Genomic DNA, 26,560 nt, shown 5'->3' with positions numbered 1-26,560 from the left:
CCACGTCTGAAATAGCGTGGCCGACAAAGTGAATCCCCGCGGAGCGTGGTAAAATAGAGCAGAGGCATGGGTAAGGAACATGCGTCGGTGGCCGGATAATTTGGGACATCTTTTTAGGAGTTGGCTGAACTGTTGCCTCCTACATGAGGCTGAACTGGCACAGCGTGCGCCTCACACATACACAGCACGCACACAAACACAGGCAGCCTAAACTTTCTGTCACTTACATTAAGCCTCGTGTTCAGACGTCGATGCACGCTGCTACAGTACGCACAAACCACACATCCTCAAGCGCACATTCATACTGATGCAGAAAAGGTAACTTCAAAAGGAAATCTGCCATTTCTATCTCCTTTCAGTGATGGATATTGTCTTTGAGCAATTTTGTTGTTCGGCTCTCATCTTTCTTTCATGTAGATAAATGACCAAATGCATAAAGAAAAATCATGCGCATAAAATGAAATAAATGATAGATTAAAGGGAAAATGTGAACCTAAAAACCTGGATAAGCATAAAAAGTGGGAAGGTTCAAGGCAACGTACTTGGGCTCTAATTCAGTTTTGATCATTCGGATAGCAAGTAAGTGAATATCGTTTGGAAGGACAGAGTACTGAACGTGACTGTAGACTCATTGAATACAAAAAGCACTGAAGCGATTCTGAGGCCTCTTTGTGAAACAACAGTTTCAAAGATTTGTTGAGTTTTGCTTCTGTCACCAACATTTTTTTTGGTTACCAGCCACATCAAAGAAGAGACATTAAAGAAGAGGATTGTCGTGGATTTCATAGCCCGATTTGGCTCAAATACATCTCCAGTTATATGAAAGGGACTCACATGACTCTGCAGTTCTGTGAAAAAGTATGACGATGCAGTGCAGTAACTTGAAGTGATTGTTTTTCTTTGGGGGGGGGGGGCATTTTGCTTTACAACTTTGCTTCAGTTCATTGTACTTTGTGGGCATTTGTTTATGCAAGGCTCTCTCTGAGGTCTGGACTTTGACTGGGCCACTTCTGCATCTTAATTCTTTTCTTTCTCAGCCGTTCTGTTGTAGACAGCTAAAGCTTTAGCTGTTGGACAGACATCCTCACATTTGACTCTAAAATACTTTGGTATGCAGAGGAGTTCATGGTTGATTAAGTAACAGCAAAGTGCCAGGTCCTATGGCTGGGGGGAAAAAGCCCAAATCATCACCCGTCCACCACCATGCTTGATAATGAGGTGTTTGTGCTGATCTGCTGTCTTTCGTTTTTGCCAAATATGGTGCTGCACATTATGGCCAGACATCTCTAATTTGGTCTCATCTGTCCAAAGGACATTGTTCCAGCAGTCTTATGTTCAGATGCAGCTTTGCAAACCAGCTGTGCTGCAAGGTTGTTTTTAGAGAGAAGAGGCTTTTACCTGGGAACCTTTCCAAACAAGCCCTACTTGTTCAGTCTTTTTGTAATTGTACTGTCACAACATTTAACATTCAACATCATAACTGAGGCCTCTAGTTTGAGATGAAGCCCTTGGATTTTTTTTTTTTTTTTTTTTTTTTGCAGTTTCCCTGAGCGCTGAACGGTCTGACTTTGGAGTGAATTTGATGGGATATCCAATCCGGGGAAGATTATGGCATGTGTCACAATAAACCTGAATACTCCAGAACAGCAAACTGCTAAAACTTCTGCTTTTATAGAGGTGCCCACACTTGATGATGATCAGTTAATCAAATGCATTTCATTAGCAGCACCTGGCAGCTACCTGGCCTCTTAATTCTGGTTGAAGCAGGAGGGTGCAAATAAAGAGAATTTAGATTTGGGATTTTGTGAAGTTTAGCTAGTCGCTGTTTCAGTTGGTGAACAGTTATAAACAGTCTTAACAATGCTGACCTTAGAGAGAACAGAGAGAACCAGAAAATCCAAAACAGAGGAAGCTATCAAAGCTGTGTCACATGACCTCAAGGCTTTCCAGCACCACCAGTTTAATAAACACACAAGTGGATTTCAGTGTGATTCATATGTGGAAAAACACTGGGGTTCTTTGTTTTAGAACTGGGTTGCACTCCACATCACATGCACCCTGCTGCCAGGTTTTTATCATCATGTAGATTTTTTAAGAGTGATTTACTACAAGTTCGTTGTATCGGTCTGCATTAAAAGGGATCAAAAAAGGTAAATAAGTGTAAAATACACAAGTGAAAACTCTCCTTTCGGTGATGGAGATGAAACAGGGTGTAGGGTCCGTTTGAGTAAAAGTAGGCACGGCTAAGAAGATAATTAGAGTAGTTAATCACAGCTGCAATTTGTGGACTGCCTCGTGATAGTAAATAACAGTGTAAGGGTATCTGTGCTTTTTTTCCCCTTTTTTCTACCCAGCAACACATTTAAATTTGATGCAGCTTGACATTTCAGGAACATACAGCGAACTCGTCATCGTATAGAGGAGAGGCTGGAGAGGAAAACAGGAAAAAGGGAGAAAAATAGAGTTCCTCCAGAGTGTGACGGAAGGACCAGTTGCTCCTTACAGTTTGTCTCGAGGCAAAGCGCTTCATGATAAGTCAGAAAAATGCCTCCCCCAGCAGAGACACAGTCACAGGACCGACATCTCGTAGCCCGGAGGTGTCACATGAATGGAAACGTACTGTTAGAGGGCATTTGTGTTGCGTGTGTGCAAGTCTCTGTGTGTAATGGTTGGTGGAGCTCGTGTTTTCAAAGTTGATTTCATGTTCTCATTTCTATTATTATTCCCAGTATGTCTGACTTGTATTTTGCTGAGGCATGGTTTGATGTGAATAAATGAAGAATGGATCATTGGAAAAGCTTGTTTCTTTTCTATTTTGCAGTAACATTTATTTCAATGAGGAGAGATCACTTGGAGGAATTGAACATGATTTATTAAGATAGAGAAATTAAAGTATTTGGGGATTAGACTCCGATGGCCTATCATGGGTGAAAGGAATCCCAGCAGTGACAGGATTTAGAACAGGACCCCACGGAGTCGAGACGCTGGTGGTGGTGGAGAAGATGGAGATTATGGGTTGAATCGAGCTATGGCTGAGGTGTCTGAGGTGGAGATGGGGAGAATGTGAAAATGACGAAGAGCACAGATTTAAACCATGCAACGCTGAGGCTGATTGGCTCAAAGAAGGCAGACAACTAGATGATTGGACTAGAGTAATGGTGTCAGTATTGACATTGACAGCGTGGGAAAGCCGTAGCACCAAAGCAGCCAGGAAAGCAGGCAGATCAGTGATTGCAGATCTTCATTACTGAACTGATGCATAAGCTTCACTTAGTTGACCCCAGTGTTTTAGGCAACAACACAGAAGAGTCAGCAAAACTAAAACTAATATAGCTTTAAGGCAAGACCAGTAAGAGTTATATATAAGATGTCATGTCTGTCGTTACTGATACTTGCTCCGTCCTGTATTGAGGTCTTGCTGCTGCTATCTCCTTCTGCATCTTTCCATTTATATGTATGCACATGGAGCGGCTGGGAGGTATGCTCTCCTCCCGTAATGGAGGGTCAGGGAGGCCCCAGGACAGAGCCAGGCAGCCAGATATAAATTACTGCAGATGGAAATAACTATAGAGGTCCTAACTGAAATACACTTTATTGCAAAATAAAATAAGAGAAGAAAGTGTGATGGGCAGCGACACTGTTACACAGACTGAAGGAGTGTAGGAGAAGCTTGTTTGGGCTTTTTATTAGGTGCTTTGAGTACCTCCACAGGAAACAAACCCTGGTATAAAATAGATGGTAGAATCAAATTAATGGACTCACACATTTGTGGATGGGCCGATAAATGGATGGAATTCAGTGTGATGGGAATAAATGTCAGAATGGATGGATAGATTGACAAATGATTGGCAAGATATGAGTGTTTTTGATGAAAAATTACATATAGGCGACTGAAGGGATAAAATCATTTCTGGGTGACTGAGAGAAGCATGACACGATTAGTGGATAGAAGGGTGTTTACCGAATATATGAATACATTTGAATGAACTTTGTTCCCTCCTCTTCTGAAAGTGTAAAACAATAGCAGCCCTGCCGTCACTTGTTTAGTTTTGCGTTTATACCAAATCAAAACACGTCATCTTGAATGTCATCCTTTGTTATGTGGCTTTAGACCGAGGCGTCGCTTCACCCGCCCCGCGCTCTGAATTCTCAGCATTCACTCTGACTTTGCCATTTTCAGAGGAAAAATAAAAGCCTCCCTTCCAGATGGTTGTATTTTTCAGCTCCACAGCGACCACACAAAACAGGAAGGCTGAATGTGCTGCTGTCACTGCACGAGTGACTTGTGGCCCAAAAAATTGAGGCGGGAGCCTTCAAAAATAATTTAGCTGTTTGTTTTGTGTTTTTCTTCTATCTGTAACTTTAAAGCACTAAAGCACAATGAGGATTAAGTCAGCGTCATCATGTTTGCATTCTGAATGAACAGTTGTAGTGTCTTATGTAATATCATTTCCATTTTTTTTCAGTAATGCGCAAACAAATTTGTGATTTCTCGAGTACATTTGTAAAAATAGCAGGCGCACCGGGACTGCTTAAACTTGTAAAGCAGACCACCTTAAAAGCTTTCCTTTTACACATCCATGTCTGGCAGTGGGTTTGACTGCAGGCTAGTGGGTGTTTTTGACTGTAAAGCCATTCTCATAGTGGCCCCTGACAGCCCTCAGCCTCCACTGCAGGATGTCTGTGGGTGCAGATGGGGGCAACAAGAGGCCCCGGGAGCAGTGGACTCGCGTGCCTCGGTAGAGTTGCGCGGTAGCCACACAGAGAGTGACGGAGAGCCGAAGCCGACAACCAACACCGTGATTGCATGCTGAGAGATCCTCAGCGATACAGAGACAAAGACTTAATGTTCCTTCTACAGATCTATCAGTAGCTGCAATCATAAAAAACTGCATGCTTTCTCCTTTTTTAAAAATGAGCACTAAGCTGCAATAGAAATAGAAATACACACCGAGGACTGAAGTTTGATCGTTTAATCCTGTGTGGTCAGAAAAAAACGTTCAGCTTTTTATAAAAAAGGGAAAATCTGCTTCATAAGAAGAGATGAAGATTAAGCCAAAGGTTAGAGAGTGAAGTGATAAAAGCAGAGAAGGATAAAAAAGAGATCAGAAGGGCACCAATATACTCAGAGAGACAGCGAGCGTCATGCCGGTTGGCACGGTCAGTCTGATCCTGACCTCAGCGACAGACCTCTCACTGTTTCTCCTCCACCTCCTCCACCCTCAGGCTGTCCTGTCACTTGTTTGATCCAGTCCCCTTCTGCCATTACTTTCTTTTTCTCTGTCCGTCGTCTTGGTCTCTTCTCCCTGTGAACTCAGTGTGCACTTGCTATGTTTTCATCCCACGTTCTCCCCTGCTCGCCATATGCTCTCCCTCTCTGTTTGATTTGACAAATGATGGTGAACTTTAAACCGTGTGCAACCTGAGCTCTCGGCCCTGTTTGACAAAAAACAAACACAAAACGATAACTGGCCAAATTATAGCCTACCAGCATTTTACTTTAACTGAACAACATGGTTCTCAGCCAGAAAAGGGTGGAGTCCCCAATCCGGGTCGGGGATGATTTCCTGCTCCAAGTGGAAGAGTTCAAGTATCTCGGGGTCTTGTTCGCGAGTGATGGGAGAAGGGAGCCGGAGATCGACAGACGGATTGGTGCTGCGGCTGCAGTGATGCGGGCGCTGCACCGGTCCGTCGTGGTGAAGAGGGAGCTGAGTGTAAAAGCGAAGCTCTCAATTTACCGGTCGATCTACGTCCCTACCCTCACCTATGGCCACGAGCTGTGGGTAGTGACCGAAAGAACGAGATCGCGGATACAAGCGGCAGAAATGAGCTTCCTCCGAAGGGTGGCTGACCTCTCCCTTAGAGATAGGGTGAGAAGTTCGGCCATCCGGGAGGGGCTCAGAGTAGAGCCGCTGCTCCTCCACATCGAAAGGAGTCAGTTGAGATGGTTCGGGCATCTCACAAGGATGCCTCCTGTGCGCCTCCTGGGTGAGGTGTTCCGGGCATGTCCCACCGGGAGGAGGCCCCGGGGCAGACCCAGGACACGCTGGAGAGATTATATCTCTCGGCTGGCCTGGGAACGCCTTGGTGTTCCCCCGGATAAGCTGGAGGAGGTGGCTGGGGAGAGGGAGGTCTGGGCTTCTCTGCTTAGGCTGCTGCCCCCGCGACCCGGCCCCGGATAAAGCGGATGAAGATGGATGGATGGATGGATGGATGAACAACATTATCGCAGAAGACGATATTTGCGAAGGTGTAAGAATCGGCTTTTTAAAAAAGCGTCGGTGAGCACCCAGAATAACTGACATGTAGTGGCCTTAGATAGAAATGTGTGCATACACAACCAGAAAACAGAGAGTCCTCATCTCTGTTGTTTACCAGATATTGCACGTAACTTCTCAAAGATCTCATATATCCATTAACTGCAAGCCATGAGAGAACTAGCAGGGCTAACCTGACCACCTAGGGTGAAACTGAGTTTTCTGTTTTCATGCCTCCTAATTAGGAGCTTCAGATTAAATTTAGAAGATTATGCAGGATTTAGAAGTTTTGATAAGCTCATGGGAATCATGCAAAATGTGTGTCAGCTTTAAGGACACCCTTCACTCAAAATAAAGTCATGCAGGAAAAGAAACAAGGAATACAAGGAAACCTCTACAAAGAGCATAAGGAGACACCTCAATCAAAGAACTCAGAGCCTTTGAGTCATTTAATGGTGATTGTTTGGTTGATTGGATCTTTTTGAGGCCCTTAAAAGAAAAAATAAATATTTCTTTTAGGAAAAACACACCGAAGCACATGAAAGCACTTTACAATAACTGACAGTTAGATTTACAGAGCTGGCTGGTGCAAGGTTTTTAGAATTTATTTAGCCGTGAATGCAATAATTGACATCCACCATTTAGATCACAGTAAGAACAGAGGTTAAACACTGGCGAACAAACAGACTTTCACCAGCTGACTTCTCTCTTTCAGCAGCAAATATTTGTGTAATAGGAGGAAGGGTGAACTCTGAATCCTGCTATTGTTTCTCTTATGTAAGTTAATATTGTTTAGATTTGCCTTTTTTAAACAATTACAGGCCCCGAATTCTGTGAATCAGCCCTCACATATGGAAACACTGATTCACACTGACTGTATCAAGGCAGGCATTAAACAATAGCGCACATACGAGCTATGCAAACACAAAGTCAAGTGCGCGCACACACACGCACGCGCAATAAAACTAACAATATGTTGTGAATGTAATCAGAGCCATTGTGGACTCATCAGTGAACTACACACACAGACAGACACTCACACTTTCACACACAAATGAAAACACATGTCAGATTAGATCCTTAACGAGCAGATTAACAGGGAGAGAGCTTGCAGGGGGGAGAAAGGGGGAACCTAGTCGACAATGTCACACACACACAGCTGCAATCACAGGATTTACAGGACACACTCGCTGATACACTCCAGATGTCCTCAAAGCAACACACACTCATACACTTATACATCAGAGGGCATCAGAGGGCATCCATCAGAGTAAACAGCTGGATTTAACGGTGACGATAAAGCTTGTTTTGAACTCTTTTTTTTTTACAAAGCTTCCATTGGCTGTTATCTAATCTTCTGTTCAACTTCAATATATATGATACACAGTAAGCACTAAAATGACAGATGGTAGTGAATAAATGTTTCATAAATTGCTAGATGGGTTGAATAAGTTTGGCGATTTTTATCCGAAGAGGCGTTTAAGTATAAGCATCGCCTTTAGGATTATATTTCATGTGGTGCTGGTTGGATATGGCTTCCTTTAAATTTTAAGAGGTTTTCAGGTTTTAGCTAGGCTTAAGTGATTATTCAGGTTTGTTTTGATACACAAGACTCTTCTCTGAAATGTCGATTGCAACATAGAATTGTGTTGCAATCAAAGTTGAAATCTGCTGCTCTGTATTTTTGTACAAATGCAATACACAGTCTCTTCATTTTTGCCCTTTACTTCTGGATTATTTGTTCCTGATAGCACATAAGAATCTGCTTAAGACAGTTTTTCTGGATTGAAGTCCAGCCAGAGCAGCTTTCACACTTCAGCAAAGCTCTCAGGGAAAACGGGGTCTGGTCCAGCAGTTGGCTGTAGTGTAAAAATGCCCCTGCGTGAACTTTGAGACACCTCAAAAATAGGATTTCCAAACATGTCTTTAGAGAGAGAGAAAAAAATCCTTGTGATTTGTTTGTTAAATGCATAATTATCAAAGCGACCGCACTACTCCTCATCACCAAACGTAACGACTTCACTCCTCGTGCTTCAGTTTCGATCCGACTTCTGTGAAAACAAGGACAGGTCAGGCTCGGGATATGAGGGTTAGAGGTCAGTCAAGGGGTCAAACTGTGTTTTGACCCCCTTCAGGGAGGACGAGCAGCTTAAGAGGCTTTTAAATATGCGTAACAGGGAACCAGCCCTCAGTGCAGTCTGAATGGCAGTCGAGTCGCGGGATGGACAACAGCCTTTTTCTTCTTTAGCATGTAAAGGAATGTGTTGTATCTGTCTGGGTAGAAACATCCAGGGTGAACTCTGAATGATACACGCAGGCAGAACATACACATGCATACACATCTTGCAGGCAGATGATAAACAGACGGAAATGTGTGGGAGGCATAAGCAAAAACACACAGATATATGCACAAATTAAAAATTAGACCAATGCATGCATGTATAAATGAATGTATTCATTGTGTTGACCCCAGCCCAGCTAACAGACACATTTGGGCCTAATCTGAGCTACTTGTTGCACTTACAGCTCATTTGCAGCCTAAAAGTCTTGAGCTACGTTTGACGTGAACAACAGCAAATGTTTTGTGAGCTACAGTGCCACAACCTACCTGACATTTGGCCAATATAAGGTGAACCTGCAGCTGAGTTAAAGCAGCCAGACCAGAATCGATGTCACCATTCAAGTTCAAATGTGGCCCCAAAGAAAACCAGTGATTTCTCCCAACGCTAGTTGCTACTATCTAGAAAAACTTTGAGAATAACTTGATACTTTACTTTCATGTGAATAGACTTTAGTGCAGTGTGTCTGTGTCTTTCTTAGTTTAACTTTTGCATACTTTGCAAAGCACAGTGAGTGCGGGTAGGTGACTCTGCATAATGAGCTGTAAGTCGTTTTGAATTAGACAGATGAATCAAGGAAACTCAGCAGGAAATGCTGCATTAGTCACCAGAGATATTTTTTTCTGCTGTTCTTTGCTAACATTTAGTATAGTGCACATTTACTTGAGCAATAACAGGCAATAGTTGGCGTGTTTAGATGAACAGATAAGACACGTCGGTTATAACTGCCGAGCATTTTTATTATCAGACATGGCGATTAGTGTTAAATGAATGAGGAGATTGTAGTTCTATTTGGCTCTTTGGAGAATGTGCATCAACTTTTTGGTTGTTGAATGATGAGAAATGTTTCAGCTTTCCAATTAGAACATGCTGTTGTTTTAAAAACTCTAATCCTATTGTTATTCATCTTGCTAAAGTGTTAGCGTGGAGCTCCAGAAACAGTAATCCTCAAATAACACGAGACTGATTTGGGTGTTTATGTTTTTATTACTGAAAAGCCAATTTTGCAAATGGGCTAATCTCCATATAACTTGGTTTATTTTCCAAATGTTAGTCATTAAGTCCCAACACCAGGAGGCAGTTCTGCTCGGTATCATCTTTCTGTCAGAATGAAGACTGTTTCGCAGCCTCGGAGTGTTTGCTCTTTATCTCTCTATCTGCCTCCATGTCTGTCTGTCAGCAAGCATCCATCGCTGCACACTGAACAATCCCTGCTAGAGTTTCTATATTTGTGTCTGAATAGGGTTGGATAATTAATCTCACATGTTTTTGGAAACTAGAGAGGAGAATGTATAGCGGGGAAAGCCTCTCTGTGAATGCAAATGAACTTGTCGAGTGCTAACGCATGTCAAAGTGCAGTGGAAGTGACAGTGTGTTTATTGCTTTGACCCTGGATCACTTCAGAGAGGTGAGGATTGAGTGTCGGTTGACAAAGGTTCTTTTTCCTCCCAAATCTCTCAGGTACAAAGTGAGAAGTTTGGAGTTTTTCAGGATTCAGACTCAGAAACGCCCTGCTGTGTTTATTGAAGTCTAAAGTTACCCAGGCATACTCAGGATAGAGCAAATTTTATGAAGCTGATTAAACTTTATCTCATTTTCTGCGCTTACAGGAAACACCTGGATTTTTATTACTTGTATAAAACATACAGGCTTTAGCTCATCTTTTTTTTTTTCATAAAATAAAAGCACTTCGAGCAACAGAATAACTTTCCGACTCTCCAAAATGTCGACTCTGACGTTCGTTCTTTTCAACTTTTCCACATTAAACACCGACGAGTTTGCAGCAAATCTCATTTCATCCTTCTGGGTCCCTAAACAGTCTGTCTAAGAAAGCGGAGGGGAAAACGGTGTTCTCTTTCCCCTTTCTGCTGGATTAAGGCTTCCTAAATGAGAACAAATTCCACCTCCTCCTCGCCTCCGTTTTAATTTCCCAGAAGGATTGCGCTGCCGTGGCTTTGTATCTGCACGGCCGAGGTGAAGGATGAGGATATTCATACTTTGGCTGCTTGGCCCAATTTATTTTTTGGGCAAACTTCTTGTGACTGTTTAATCCTATTGGCTTAAATTGGATTTGCTTTAATATGTTTTCTCAGTTTTTGAGATTCATCATCATACCTCAGTTACAGAGTCTCATGAACAATTTGTCATCTAGGACCAAATTTGCATGTAGGTTCAGGGTATTTGATTAGCAGCCATGGTCATTGATCATCTAAGTCTGTTAGATGTGAAATGACTGTTGTGTTGTGATATGCGTGTCCTTAACTGCTGAATATGAGAGTTAGGTCATTTTTTCCGATGCTATTCTTAATCTCAAGGCTGGCATAAGCTGCTGGGTCGGGTAGAAGTGATGAATTATGTGACACCACATATTTTACTTGTCACTGTAGACTTGCCAACCGCTTTCTCTAAACCCTTAAAATGCATAATCTTTGGACCATATAAAAAAAGGATATTCAAGAAGCAATGATACACGTTTATCAACACATCTGGTGAAGAACCAGCACAGTCTCACAGCCAGGCAATTTTCTCCTAGCTGGAGTCCTCTGCTGATGTACTGTAACACTGAGAGCAGCTTTTGTCCTGGTTAGCACAGCTTGGCATCACATTTTAACACCTTCAGCACCACTATAGCACCATCTTTCCATGTGCAGTTTTTCTATTGTAGAGTCAGTTAAAGAAGCCCCGTTAGGAAGCTTCGAGCTGAGCATTCATACCCTAACCAGCTTAGTGAGGGGTGGATCTGACTGTCAAACTGAGGACACTGGGATTGACAAGTTGCTGGCCAATGAGCACTGCCTGGATAATCCTCATTTCTGACTCTAAAGACTTCTGACTCGACTCCAAAGTCTTCTATGCAACCAGAACTCTTTTGGCACCAAAGAAGGCGCTTCAACATTTGCTTCACTTATCACACCCAGAAAATCCATCGTTTTCTATCAAATATCAGGTTCGAATGAAAGGAAACAGCGAAAACAAATGGGAGAAAAACCTGTCTCTCTGTCGATAGCCGACGACACCACTATTCTGTCATGGTGAACGGATGGGAGTCGGGCGCAGACTGAAAATCACAATTAAACAGTTCTTTATTCACAAAAATACCAGGTGCAGAATATATACAGGTGGGGAGAAGTCGGGGGTGCCAGGGTCCACAGGTCCTCTCACACTCATATTCCAAACACAGTTCCACACGCTCTTTCCACACTCGCTCGCTCCGCTGGGGGGAAATCTTCACACAGCCACGCCAAACAACTCACGTTCCAAAAGGCAGGGTTAGAGGATGGGTCCGGGGAAACTGTTCACAAGAGACGGAGGTCACAACCAGGAAACAAACTCGTGAAGGAAAGCTTTTCTAATTTTCACGAAGCCGGGATTTAACACTAACGTGTCTAGCACAATCATCCAGCAACAAGAGACTCCAAGCCCCGGCCTTAAGACGTGGCATACAAAGATTCAAGATTCAAGATCTTTTATTTATCACTTGCATAGTTATACAGGTACAACACGCAGTGAAATGTGTCCTGATACGCGCCTTGACTGTGCAAAAAGAGAGAGAAAACATTATATACAGTAAGTAAGTAAATATATACAAAGAGGACATTATGTGCAGGCAGTGAATGAATTATATACATTAAGATAATTAAATTAAATAAACAATCTGGAAATTTACAGTTCAAATTTGGGAATGTACATTGTGTGAGTGGGATGTTAAAGTGACTTGTGCCGCAGTGAAGCCAGAGGATCAGGCGTGATATGAGAATGTGATAACAACGAGTCTCGTCTCAGTCAGTTATGGTTGATTGGGGAGGGGGCATGTCCTGATTTAACACACGGATGGCCTGAGGGCATCTTGCCCAGATGGTGCCAAACCTTCTGCCTGATTGCAGAAGTTGGAACAGTTTATTGCTGGGGTGGAACGGGTCCTTCAATATCTGAGCTGCTCTGGACCAGCATCTCCTGGTGTGAATGTGCTGTAGGGAGGGGAGAGCAGTCCTGCAGCAGCGTTCTGCTGTACGGATCACTCTCTGAAGAGCTTTTTGTCCTTGACACAGCTGTTCCTGTACCAGGACTTGATGTTCTGTGTGAGGATGCTCTCCACAGCGCCTGTATAGAAAGTCCTGAGGATCTCTGGTGAGACCCTGAACTTCCTCAGTTGTCGTAGGTGGTACAGGTGCTGCCTAGCCTTTTTGGACTAACATGATAGATGCGTGATTGGAAACAGGTGTGTGGGGAAGGCAGAGCGACGAGAGAGAAAAACTTTAAAACAAACACATGTCGCCTTGTAGGGCTGACCGGGCAGACACAGGGACCATGACATATTCTTTTTGTTCTACTTACTGTCTTGCATATATCGAACAGAACCATTAGCTTTGATCGTCCCGGGCATGCCCGGTGGATCAAGGCATTGACGCCGGAGCTCGAGCTTCTCTCTGTGACACTAATGGCTACTGAAAGACTACAGCGTTTGATGCACTGGGTTGAGAATACGTTAGAAGGCCAGTGGTTTGCATGCCTGAAAGGATTTGGTGGCATCTAACAGTCATGTTGCAGTTGTACCGAGTCAGTCTGTGACAGTGGGGCTGTTAAGGAATATATTGTGTCAGTTAGGGAGAACCCAATTTTTAAAAATGGACACGTGTGTTGTGAGTAATTGGATGGCATGAATGCAAGTGAGTATTTATGCAAAATACGTGAGCGTGAGTAGAAGAATGACTAAGAGCATTGTAAGGAGATGAGTTGAGCTGCAGCGAGTGAGTAAGACAGCGAGCAGGAGATGATGTCGATTTCTTGATGAACACGGAGGAGGTGATAAACGGAGAGGGATGGACTGGTGTGTGTTTGTGATGACAGGTGGCATCGTAGTGTGTTTTCTGCTCACGCGCTCAGACACTACACACACGCACACACATGTGCCATCTGTAGCCTCCCAGCAGAGCGACTGGTCAGGCTGAGTTTATCGGTTAAACACAGAAACCACTCATGTATTACAAAATCGGAACATTGTAGCCTTCAGCATCCCCCTGTGTGCGCGTGCGAGTGTGTGCGCATTACTCACAAGGACAAAAATGTGTTCACAGAGTCACACTGTGGGAGCTTGGCTTGCATTTAGGAACGAAAGCTGTTATCAATAAGGAAAGCCATTAAATTAGTTGACTCAGTTTAGAGTTGAGGGTCAGACGTCTAATTTAGGGATTCGAGGTCAGTTTAAATCCTGGGAGAATGAGCGTAAGTCTGTTTTCTGAAGCAACAAAAACACTTGAGAAAACAATGTTTTAATGGACAGTTTTGACTTTGTTATTGACAGACGTTCAGTGGTATGCACCAAATCCAAGAGAATTTGGGGACCATGTTAGAACATTTACGTCCTTCCTCACATATTATTTTTCCAGTCAAGCTTAGACAGCACTGTGTGGTGCCCCCATTGTTGAACCAAGAGGGAAGTTCTTCAATTGGCCACTTAACCTCCTAGGACCTGGTGGCCACATATGTGGACGTCATATTTTGGCTTGTCTAGACCAAAATACTAAATTTTGCTCTACAAGGGCCTGATATCCATTTACGAGGACATTATACTGCCACTGTTCTATTGAAATTCTAAATGAATATCCTCATATGTGGCTCTCATTTTTCTTAGAAACAAAAATCAGGTAAAAAAAATCTGGTAATTCTTTGTTTTTATATTCATTGGGTCCCAATATGTCCAAATATCAAAGAGAAATTAAAAATGTATGCCATGGAAGAGTTCGGGTCTTAGGAGGTTAAAGTTGGTTTTTCAAATCACACAATCCATTGACTCCCATGTTAAACTGTCCAGCTTCACAGCAGAAACGGTCATTCTCCTTGCTTGGTACAAAAACAATTTTAGCTTCCACAGTTTTGTTCTCACTCCATATGTTTTCTTAATGTCCATGTCAACAGTTTAGCTGTATCAATAATTAATAGACTTAATTTCTTTGTGATTAGGAGTGTAGCCTGTTTGTTAAGTGGATGCTGATACAGGTGACTGTAACCAGTAGCTATTTGGTGGGCCAACACGTTCTCAATCCCAAATCGTAACATTTTACGCTAGGTGACAAATCGTCAGTATATTACGCTTCCGGCCACCCAACATGTACCTATATTACGAGTTCAGAAAAATAAGGAAACATGAGAACCGAATGAATCTACACGTACGTTTATTTTACTTAAATCACTTTGGAAAACACTATCTAACACGATTAAGGTGGTGGTTAAGATTAGGGATAAGGTTAAGGTTAGGGCTGGAATACACGGCCGAATGTGTGTTACCACGGGAACGTCATTCTATTCGATTTCATCCACAGTCCAGCGCGTAGCATAGGAATGCGGAAGGTCACCTTTCACGTTCTCATGGAACGCCTCGGTACGTGACAAATCGTCTGTATATTACGCGTTGGGAGTGAGAATGGGTTAGGCGGGCATAACCTGTGCTAATTCAAGTCATACATCTGTATGTGATTTATATGAATGTGCAATATGAATATTACCAAATTATTTGAATTCTATGGTTGAGGAAACTATGGCTGCACCTTGCTAAACAAACTAGCATGCATTAGCTCATAATTTATTCACCTTCTTCAAGTATGCTGACTTCTGGCTCCATAAAGACAAAACAACATCAGCCAAAATGCTAAAATCAATGTGGAACTTCACAAACCTAGTTTACACCTAGTTTAACTAGATACACCTCTCTGCTTTGTGAGGAAATGATGCACAGATCAAATGTAGCATTCAAGGTGTGTGCGCCATCGTTTCTGGCATAAAGCCTCAGTTGTGAGTCCTAAATGACTCATGAACAGGAAACAGGATGTAACAGAAGAGAACTTCTGATGTAAAGGCTGCTGACGATTTTGCCAATTATTCAGTGCAGTTCTTGTTTACAAAGGCGAAGGGAATTTGTATTGACGGATTTTCGGGTAATTATTCAGGATATACAGTTTGGCAGCTTTAGCTGCTTAATACATTAAAAGTAGACTTGTTTGGGTGTGAAAGAAAAAATGTTGCATTATGCAATTTTTTTTTACGCCCCTTGGACGATGATGCATGACAATACCTGTTAAATTTAGAGAATAGGGCATGATACCCTTTTAAAAACAGAGTACTGTCTTAGTGTTATCGACACAATGGCTCTCAGTCTGCTGCTGAGTCCAAAAACATTTTGCTGAGGTTGTTAAAAGGCTAATGAAGGAAATCACTGGATGAGACAGGAGTAGATGGGTGCTGTCGGAGAAAAGTGGGCATGCCAAAAAGTTTATTACAGTACTTGATCAAACTTTACCACCTGAAAATGACTGAAAGAGAAGCTTTTGGAAGAACCTTTTAATGTCTGGAGAGGAAGGTGGAGCACAGACAGTGTTTGCACAGAGGGATCCAGACGAAAGGAAAGGGATCTGGTTAAAATAAAGGGATGTCAAAGAAGAAGGTGTGACAGCGCTCTGCAGAAACACTGAGTCATTCCCAGCTTCAGCTTCGCCTTGCAGGAGGTGAATGTAGCAACAGCTCAAAGTTCACTCTGTAAATGCTCCTGTGATATGTTCCAGATGTGCTGTAAGAAGTTAGCCACAGGGGTAATGCAATACAACACAGCACCATGAGCATGTTAATGAGTTGTAATGCATTTGGAGAGCAGAACGAGGGTGCATGCTTACAATTCAGCACTCCAGTAGCTTGGGAAAGAGGTGAGAAGGAATTCAGGGCTGTGTGAAAAATTCCCATTCCATGTCTGGATCTTATTTATTTTAAGTGGTAATCTGCCACATCCTCATTTGTGTTAAATTTGGCAGCACTGGAAGAACGAAATGGTCACTGTTCTCAACAGTTTTCTTTGCACTTACCGTAACAGAGATTACTTATCTGCGAGGGTGATACGGTGACACGTTTATTTGTTTTGCTTTAGCTGGTTTCTCAACTGAATGGAAATTATTTCTAATCAGTGAAATCACATTTTTGTTTTCCCAGTTAGGCCTGTTAGAAATTTTGATAATGCTAGCCACCCCATTTCCATACACTCTACAGAAAAAAAAATGCAAGTGCATGTTGTTATTGCACATAAATAATAGACATATGGGACTAGCATAGGCCAAGCTATCCATTTTAGCTGCTGCCTGTGCTGAAACATTTGTTAAAGTGGCCACACCCAGACTTTAATCTTTAACTAAATCCACACAGATGAGCTATAACAGCAGCTCACCCCCATACGAGTGTTATAAAGGGAGAAATTAGCTACTTTGTACTAAACCTTTCTTTGTACCAAGCTGTAAACATGTTATTTTGTTGAAGTTGGGGATTTTAACAAAGGCACACATGAGAATTGTCTTAGAGCCTCTAGTGGCCACTGGAGTAACTGCAGTTTTTGACACCTCTGCATAATCGTTATTTTTCAGTTCTGGAAGTTGTCACTTGCCCATTTCTCATCATTTAAAATATAGCGTTATTGTTACTGCTGTTAGGTTAAGACCACACGTTAGGTCTCAACTTTGTTTAGTTTTAAAGACATAAAGGTGGAAAAATAGAGAAGGGGATGCCACACCGCCATGGGCCATGGGTCGGACTCAAACCCTACTGCACTCCGACCGTGTGGCATATGGCCACCTGCTCACCAGGTGAGCTGAACTGGTGCTGACAGTCTCACTGCTTAGTCATTTTCTTTTGCAGTTAGGACTGTAGCGTCCTCGCCATATAGATTTTGTCAGGTGGTTATATATGTAACATGAATATCTGTAAAGATTTTTCAAATGAATTCATAAACTTTCAATAATCATAGTCTGCAAACATATTTAGAAACTTGAGAAAGTGCATCCAAAAAAGAGATGCAGACCAATTTAATCTTAGCCGTCAGCTTCTTTCATCTTGTAACTTTTGCAATCAAATCAAACCGTAATTATAAAAGTGACAGACCTGGCTCCTTGGGGCACACTCCCTTAATTTTCTGAGGGGGAAATTGCACAATTATTAGCTTACACTGAATTTTGTTAAATTATGAGTTCTTTGTGCTATGGAGTGGACAAAAAAAATCACACATTTCTTATGAAACTGTTTAATTCTTGAAGCTCCTGCGACTTTATTATCTACCTTTTCACCTTCCTCTGCTCTTCTTCTACTTGCTTATTAACCTTAACATGCACTCCCTGTTCTATACATGACGGTCAGTAAGTGCGTCCATTAATTGCATAAAATGTTAATTTAAACATCTGCTCTTGGGCCTCCAGATGGAATGCCAAGCATTTTTGCCCTTGAGCAAGGCATTTGCCACGGACAGCTGCATTTGGAGGGCATGAATAGCCGGTGTGGTTAATGAGTGATGCGAGGGGATGGAGAGGAGGCTGCAGGGCTGAAGACTGAGAGACTCTCCTTAACTAGAGTGTGAAGAGACAGACCCACTTCATTAAACGGGCTGTCTGTGCAAACACTCACTGCCTGCAGGACTGGCTGCAGTGACTGAGGGAGTGAGTGTAGCCATCTGCATGCAGCCACACACACCAGACACACACAGTTTCTGTGCGCCTCTCTCTCCCTGTTATTTTATGAGCCTTTCTAGGGGAGGACAAGGGAGGGAGAGGTGGAGGAGCTGGGTGGAAGTTTGATGCTATGAATAAAAATGCCATCACCTACACATCACCGTCGGCACTAAGACTTTACAAGTAAGCACTTAAGTCCATTTCTCACCGGGCATGTAAAGCCGTCTGCGAACACATGCAGAGTAAGACCAGAGACAAAAGGAAAATAAGTCAGAAAAGGAGAAAGAGAGCAGATTTTGTACACCCAAGGCGAACGTATCCCAGTTTAAACACAGAAAACATCATCTGTCCCCTGAGCTGTCTGAGAGCTACTGTAAATTTCACAACATTAACATTAAAAGCATTTTTTAAAAATAAAATGCTGCTGTCTTTTCATAATCATGTTTTTAGAGGTTTTTGCTGCTGTATTAGGCGTATTAGGTAAATAACTTGGGGTCTGTTAATTCACTGAGCTTAGAGAGTCTGCGTCTGGGCAGCTTTGGGCTTTGACTGTGTTTCTACTTTGCCTGCTGGTGTAAAATTCTGAATTTTGAGGCATTTTTTTGGCAGCTGATCCTGTATGATTTCTTTAGAAATGTGTTATTGTTAGGTGGACGAAAGTACAAAGCCAGTGTCCTTAAATGTTTGCAGATTTAAAGGTGTCCTGGGAGAGCCTGGTCTAAAATGAGCCTTTGTTTTACCTTGTTATGCTGTGTCTCCTGTCTGTCTGTATTTCTACTTTTAACCATCTAATAAAGGCGAGAAAAGCTGTTTAATAAATCCAGTTTACACTGTTAGAAAATAAAATATCCAAATGGTATTTTTTTTTATAATTTTCTAAATGACTTTTGCTCACCTGTTCAAGACCTTACCTATAATCACTGCTATGATATGTAAGATTAGATCTAGAAACATCCTCACATCTGTGCACAGTGATACACAGGAGCTTTGTTTTTCCCTCACCGTAAAGACAAAGAGACCAAAAAACTTTAAATAAAGATGTCTGCATCAGATACAGGAGAGAAAACAAAGCCCTGCTGTCAGACTCACGGGGAGACTCTTTGAAAACTACTACCTAACAAGCTCTCTGCCTGCACGCTAATGCTGTTAGCCATCAGGAAAATCATCAGTCAGCAGTCTGAGTCAAGCTAACCGTCTAGACGAGCTCCAGTCAAAACCCACCGATTAAGTTTCTGTGCCAAAGCCATAGGTGTGTTTATCGTTTCTGGTTCAAATGCATTAAACCGGTCGTGGTTATCTGGGGAAGGTTGTTTTTGTTTTAAATATGCATCACTGTGGGGAAGAACTCTCATTAATGTGAGTCTTATCTACGAGCTTCTGACCAACAAGCTGCTAAAGGAATATTTTCATATTCTTTCCAGCTTCCTCAAGAAAACTTGTCTGATAGGTCAGAGGTCAAACTTTGCTTCAAAACAGAAACCCTAGAGCTCGTATGGATTTTCTGTCTTACTCAAGGGCGGCTCATACAGACCAATCACGTCCCAGTTCTGCCACTCTTTTATTTTACGCATATCAGCTCCGATTCTTCTTATCCCAAATTGCCTCCATTGCTGCCTTGAAAGGATGAGACTTTGTACATCATATATTACTGCTGTGCGAAATATTTATAAAGCACTAATCAAAACAGCTGCTAATGCTTTCAGACACTGTAGAAATAATAAGAGATACATGTCAAAACAAGGACATGAAAAGCAGAGTATAAAAAGGCCAACAAGTGAATAGTGAGTAATGATTTATTTTTCTTTCCCATCCTACATGTTCTGAGCGCCGATGCTGGAGGCAGTCTGAGCAGTATAGCTGATTCCAGTGGGTTTTCCCGCTATAACAGCCAGACAGGAAATTTAACAGTGTTTCCCACACAATTAGATTGTGTTTGTGGCGTTTAGGATGAGGCCGACCTGTGTGCCGACCTCTGTGTGCAGCATGCATCCACACGCTCTTAAATTATTATTAAATCCCTTCTTTAAACAGGTTGTTTCCTTGAGTTCAGGATCTATTCCTCAAGAGAGAAACAAACTGACTTATAGATAATACAGATGCGATATACAGCTTCAGGAAGTGATAAATCAGGAATATGATTGGTAGTATCCATACATATTATCATTTTAAAAACCTGTGAAATAAATAGTTAATTCCAAACTGCGTGTGAATGCCAGGTACAGAGAGTATCCGGTGTCTTGATATTCTTAATGCTATATTGGAAATCTTTGCAGAAGAGCTTCATAATGTTTCTTTTTTTCTGATGTAAAGGAGGCCCATCAAACCTTTGCAAACAAGAAATCCAGTGCACACAACATCACACAGCTTCCAGGTGCACAGAGATGAATGCATAATGATGATATTAGAACTATAATAAAGTGCTGACAAAATGTGTAGATTAAACAACAATTTTACAAGTAATAAAAAAGAAAAAAAATTAAATAATACCATAAAATCTCCTCTTTCTCAGCCTGAGGCATTTCAGCAAACACTGGAGCTGGACCTTGACCCTAAAGCACTTACTTTTTGGATTATCTGCTTTCTTAGGCAGTGAATTAATAATCAAGGCGTAACTGTTTTCTAGCAAGCAAGGACAAAATGTTTTATTCAACAATGACTAAAACCAGTATTTTTGTGCACTATAGTTTACTCCAATCTGATCTGAAAGCAATCAATTTGATATGAATAGAACATGTTTCATTTTCAAACCCTGTTTTCACCATGGGCTCGTCACATTTGGTGTATGTGGTCTTGAATCTGTTCAACCAGCTTGCATCTGAGCAGACAACCTGTGCAGCTTCTTCAGGCCCAGTTATTTATTTTAGCTCCTGCGTACCACAAAGAGATGATTATCATAACATACACACACTTATATATTCATATAGCCAGACATCCACTTTTTACTCATTTCTACCCTTAAAAGTGTAGTTAAAGTGCTGAGTTGATGTGCAGAGTATTTCACAACATGGCCTTGGATAAACAAAAACACATGTATTACTGATTACACACTCACACACAGACTTGAGATGTTGTAAAGCGGACGGTGGGTGGACAGAAGGGTGTCGGCTGGTAAAGGATGAGTTGCTGCAGCGGTGGTGGGAGGTCCACGCTGAGGGCAGAGACTGATGAAGTCTCTCGGTGCGCTCGGTGGGATCCCTGCAGCCTCCCGGTGCTTCATCCTGCCATGTGTTCATATTCCTGTTATCTCTGCCTCTCTCTTTCTCTCTGTGGTGTCCCTCTGACTCCCAGACGGAGAAGCCTCATGTCCAATCTCATAGATTCTGTTCACGCTACAGTGTCCTACATCTGATTCTCTTTTCATTTACCCACACATACTTGAGACAGAGCTGATGTTTTCTTATCATCGTGAAAAGAAACAACATGCGCAGTCTTTCGTTTTTTTGCTCTAGATGAAGTCCAGTGACTATATGGATCCCAACGTGGGGTTAGATTTAAGCAAAAATCATTTTTATATGAATGTGCAGACGTTCTAGAGTCACACAAGTCTGATCCATGCGCCATTTTTGAGGTTGAGTTGTTTAATATCATACTGCCTTGTGAGCTACCTGTTGTTACACAGCCCATCCAGATACCGGCTCTAAATCTAGGCAAACAGTTACATTCGTCATTAATTACAATGCTGCATCAGAGCACATTATCCAGCTGAGACCGTTTAATCCTACAACAGTATTAGCTATAAGGACAAAAACCCCAAACATTTCAAACAAAGCCAGCCAGCTGAGATGGTATTTGGGGAAACGCCTCGATTCAGTCGAAATCCAGAAGCTCTTAGTGTCAACAAAATGTTTGAGAAAGACAAATATGCTCTTCCTTTGTTGTGGTTTCACAGTATGGGCGTGTCCCTTCAGCTCCTCGAGCAGTCGGAATCAAAGTATTTATGAAAATGCATTCAAGAATAGATAAATCTGTCTCAGCAACACAAGACAGGACCTGTTCTTGCATTGTGGGAGTTTTTATTTCTGTTCCTTTTTACAACAGGAATGCATTGAGTTACTATTGTGTGCCAAACAGCAAGGAGGGGAAGTGAAGACAAATTCACTTCCCCTCCTCATTAAACATTTGCAGTAAGCTGGCAGTCCCACCTATAATCAGTAAAATGCCTCAAATCACTAATAAGCAAATCAACAGGAAGATAAAAATCATCCTCGGTCTCAACAATTCAAAGTCATGCACAGCTGCTGTTGTTGTTTTGCAGGATCATAAATCTAAACGTGCATCTCCTCTGAATTCCCCACAGGTACGACTATGTGGAAGTTTACAATGGCGGCGATGAGTCTTCGCCCATGTTGGGAAAGTTTTGCGGGAAAATCGCACCATCTCCGATAATCTCCACCGGCGGGCAGCTCCTCATCAAGTTTGTCTCCGACTACGAGACCCACGGGGCGGGATTCTCTGTTCGCTATGAGGTCTTCAAGACAGGTGTGTAGTTTCAAACAGAACTGCTATGATGTCCTTGCTTTATCTGCTCAGCAGCAGTAAAAGCATGAGCGGAATGGCTCTGCTGTTTTACATAAATCCATAAATGAATGTGCTGAATACGCCTGGTGAAAAATGGCCCCTTTAAATTCAGATGTAGTTTTAGATATCCAGGTGATTGTTCTGTTGCTCTTGGATCAATTTTATATATCACCTTGTCATACATAATGGGAAAAAGTCTGAATTGAACACCATTTTAGCCATTTAACATATTATTAGGGTGGAAAAATGCAGGAGCAGATGACAAATTGAACAAAATCGCTATACCTGCCCTCTGTGACTGAAAGGCAAATACAGCCTATATTTTATGGTAGTTATGGTAACCACTTGTCGCAGTAATTTTGCAAACTTAGTCGAATTTTGAGCTCCATTGAAGCAATCATATTATCTCAGATTGCATATAAAAAAGACCACAATCGTGTGACCTGTGTGTTTGCTAAAATCATCTTGACTGCAAATTTATGCTTTTGGTAGATGAATGTAGCAAGTGAGGGACACAGTGACTTTTCAGTAACAATGTAGCCATGCCCTGTGGCATACCCTGCGTATCCTCTTTTTTACTCTAAATTCGACTATAACTTAGCAAATGAACAGATTGTATCAGATTGTATTTAATAGGATGTAAAACTAGCAACTGAGACCCTTAAACCCAATAGGAGAATATTTATTAACATCATAAATTAAGTAATGCACTCAGGTTTTTTGTGTATCCACGTTAGTCACCCCCTGGTGGCCTTTAGTAGGAATGCAGATTCGAGCAGATTGGAGTAAGTTTTGCACTGGCTCCACTTTTCAGACCCAGAGGTTATTTTTATATAATCTATGGATTACTAAAAGGAAGAAGTTGGTGCAGTAACCATAGCAACCAAGTAACACAAATAAGCTTCCGGGTTAAAGAAACATACTTGGAAGAGAAAATAAAAGTAAGCCGTGACATTATGAGCCCAACCTTGACCTAAACTTAAAACTGGACAGGAAAGCACAGTGAGTGGAGCGACCTTTAAATGAAGTGATTTACCAAAAACACTTTTCTTTATAGTGGTGTCAACATGTTTGTGACACTTGCTTTGTAAAGTTGATAAATTATAAAATCAGGAAAGTCTTTTCTTACTGTGATGATTGTGTAGATGCTTCATGTGTATTATTTTTGCAGTGAGTAAATAACAATTTGTATGTTAATGTAATCATGACAGTAACAGAGATAAGAAATGACCTGAAAATAATCAAAAGTATGGAAGTGCATCTATTATTAACACCAATAAGCATTAAAAGGCGTGCAACTTCACTAACCTGCTGCAACACGTCAACAGTCAATAAAACCTGGAATTCACTCCCCGCAAGAGGCTTTCTTTAAAATTAGGGTTTAACAATATTTTTGGGTTTGTCTGCCTGAGAGCTGTAGCTGAACCTCTGGTACAGTGACCTCTATAGCTGCAGGCCAAACAAACTCAAAGACCCAGAATTCATTGGAGGAACACCAAGTCCCAGATGGGGCAGGATGCTAGCAGGATAGACCTACATAAACACTCCCTCTCAAGGAAGGAACCTTGCTCCCATGTCCTACATTTGTATCTGGTCTTTCCTCCAGGGTCCATTTGAGTAGCCGCCAAAATGACAAGTCTCCTGTGACCGCTTCAGTTTTCACCAGTGGGGACTGGAGATAAATCAGATAAAAAGGGAACATGTGTGAGATTCCCCTTCGTTTTTGTTTGTACCCAAGAGAGCAATAACCATTCAGAAAATAACGGCATCCAGAAATAACAATCCCCAGGTGCATTTAAGTTAGCAAGTGCTCCATTGTACTATGAAAAATGGATAGGCAAGTGCTCTTTTCTTCTTTAACGAGGTGCACGGCAGTACTATGAGGGGAGGTTAGAGGCCCAGCTCCAACTGAAGCTCCTCCAGGCTCTTCACTTGTCTCTTCTCTAAACTACAAAGTACGGCCCGACTCCTGACTCTGAAACTTTAAAAATATGCTCGTATCAACTTTAATTTCAGGGTACAAAGTGTAGCCGTGACTGATGAATGACAGGATGACATTAGAGAGTCAGTGTAATAAATCTTTAAAAGTGGGTCAGCATAGTATTAGCATGGAAGGAACACTGGTCCTGAGCATTTTTCTTTAAGGATCTTTTTAAAGATCCACAAAAAATTTGTGCTTTGATCTCAAATAAAGTGAAGATTGGGATTCGCAGGCTCTTATGAGCCAGCTACTTGAAGAACAGATACAACTTCTTATCATTTTATCTGAGATGGATGATGGTAATGTTTTCGTTAAAAACAGGCTAGTTTTTAACACAGCAGCCACTGTGATGTCACCCATTTCTACCTTTTGGCCGTTGCCCTCTTTTTTTTGTGAAACCAAGCATCGTGACTGAAAACAGCTTCTTTCTCAATAATTTTACACTAAAAGGCAATTTTCTTGTATTCATTCAATTAAATTTAATAAAAGCCTATTTATATAGGCTTTTGATATATAATGATTGATCTTAATCATTATATATCACAACAACAGTCACCTCAAGGCATGTTATATTGCATGGTAAGGACCCTGCAATAATAAAGTTGCATATTAATACAGTTGGCGACAGTGGGAAGGAAAACCTCTGGCAAAACTAGGAGCAAGGGAGGAAGAATATTAAATAAGACTTAAAACTAATGAGAGAGGCTATAAACTCATTAGGTCATAATTAGGACTTATTCTGAGGCCATAAATCAAGTGAGAAGTCGAAACCGTCTCATAGGCTTCTTTTTTTGTTCCCTACTGACCATTAGAATGAACGCTGGGTTTAGCTAAACCTCGTAACTAATAACCCCAAATATATGTGCCATTTAATTAAACAGACCCTTTATAAATGGTTTGAAAAGTCTTGCACTTTGCACTGGATACAGCTGCAGAGACGTTTCACCACAAGGTCTATTTAGTATTTCTTCTGCGGGTGATTGATCTTAATCATCACCGCTCTTCATCGCTAGGTTTTCATGGAACTGTGCCAAGAGTTTAATTTAGACAAATCATAAATCACTACCAGAAAACTGCTCGCCATCGTTAAAGAACGTGATCAAAATCTTCTCAGCAGCCACTAAACGCACCTTGCAGTGAGTATCTGAAAGATTGTTTTTCAAAATAAAATTGCTCCGATATTTCTCATATTACCGTTACATGTCGATTAAAAAAATGAGGGTTTAACTGTGTGATGTATGAAGCATAGTTGTCAGATCTGTGAGTGTTGCCATGCTGCTGTTATCCCACCTTGTAACTGTCAGAGAAACTGTTGTTGTTGTTGAACACGTCCAGCCGCCGTGTCTTGTCTGCAAGCTACTGTTCAGCACCAAGACGAATGCTTCAGAACAAGCTGTTTCAATGTGCTCACACCCATTTTTATGTTATTGCACAGCCTGCACATGCACGTGTTAACATCTTTTATTACTTTTTTTGCTTCTGCGTGTGTGAAAATCAGTCTTTGTTGGTAACGCGGTGCATTCATTTGGTTTCCTTTGTGCGTATGAAACAGACAGGTGTGTGGGACCCCAGGCTCATTTAGCTAATGGGCTGTTTGTCCTTGGAGGCAACAGGGGTGACCTGCAGATGAGATGGATGCTCTGGCATAGAAGAGGGGCTGTGAAACTAGGGCACAATACGCGTGTGGGTGGGAGCATGTGTTTGTGTGTGTGTGGGTGTGCTGGCCTCAATATGGGTCCTCTACCTCCTAACAAGTTAAAAACAGCACTTGTACTCACTCAGGTAATCCCCCTGCCATGTCGCTGCCTGGCTCCTCACCACATTTAAAATCCATTACAGTCAGAGCAGCATATTGTGACTCACTGCTAAATGGAGCCACTGCTCCGAGTTCTGCTCTTCTTTGTCTTCAATGCACGATTATCTCTCTCTGTTTTTGTCCTTTGAGCGCAGATCTTTTCAGATCTGTGCACCCTAAAGTATCAGAGGGACTAG

At 41.8% G+C, this 26,560-nt stretch overlaps 1 protein-coding gene across 1 annotated transcript in view; it reads left to right on the top strand.

The window, feature by feature from the left end:
* Positions 1 to 26,560, top strand: part of LOC134617043 (neuropilin-1a-like) — a 95,600-nt gene that overhangs the window by 6,221 nt on the left and 62,819 nt on the right. The window contains exon 3 of the mRNA XM_063462201.1: positions 22,367 to 22,548. Within this exon, the coding sequence (XP_063318271.1) occupies positions 22,367 to 22,548 (182 nt within the window). The remainder of the gene's footprint in view (positions 1 to 22,366; positions 22,549 to 26,560) is intronic.

This window comes from Pelmatolapia mariae, linkage group LG18 (genome assembly GCF_036321145.2).
Source record: "Pelmatolapia mariae isolate MD_Pm_ZW linkage group LG18, Pm_UMD_F_2, whole genome shotgun sequence".
Classification (NCBI taxonomy): domain Eukaryota; kingdom Metazoa; phylum Chordata; class Actinopteri; order Cichliformes; family Cichlidae; genus Pelmatolapia; species Pelmatolapia mariae.
This window is presented reverse-complemented; position numbering and strand designations above follow the sequence as displayed.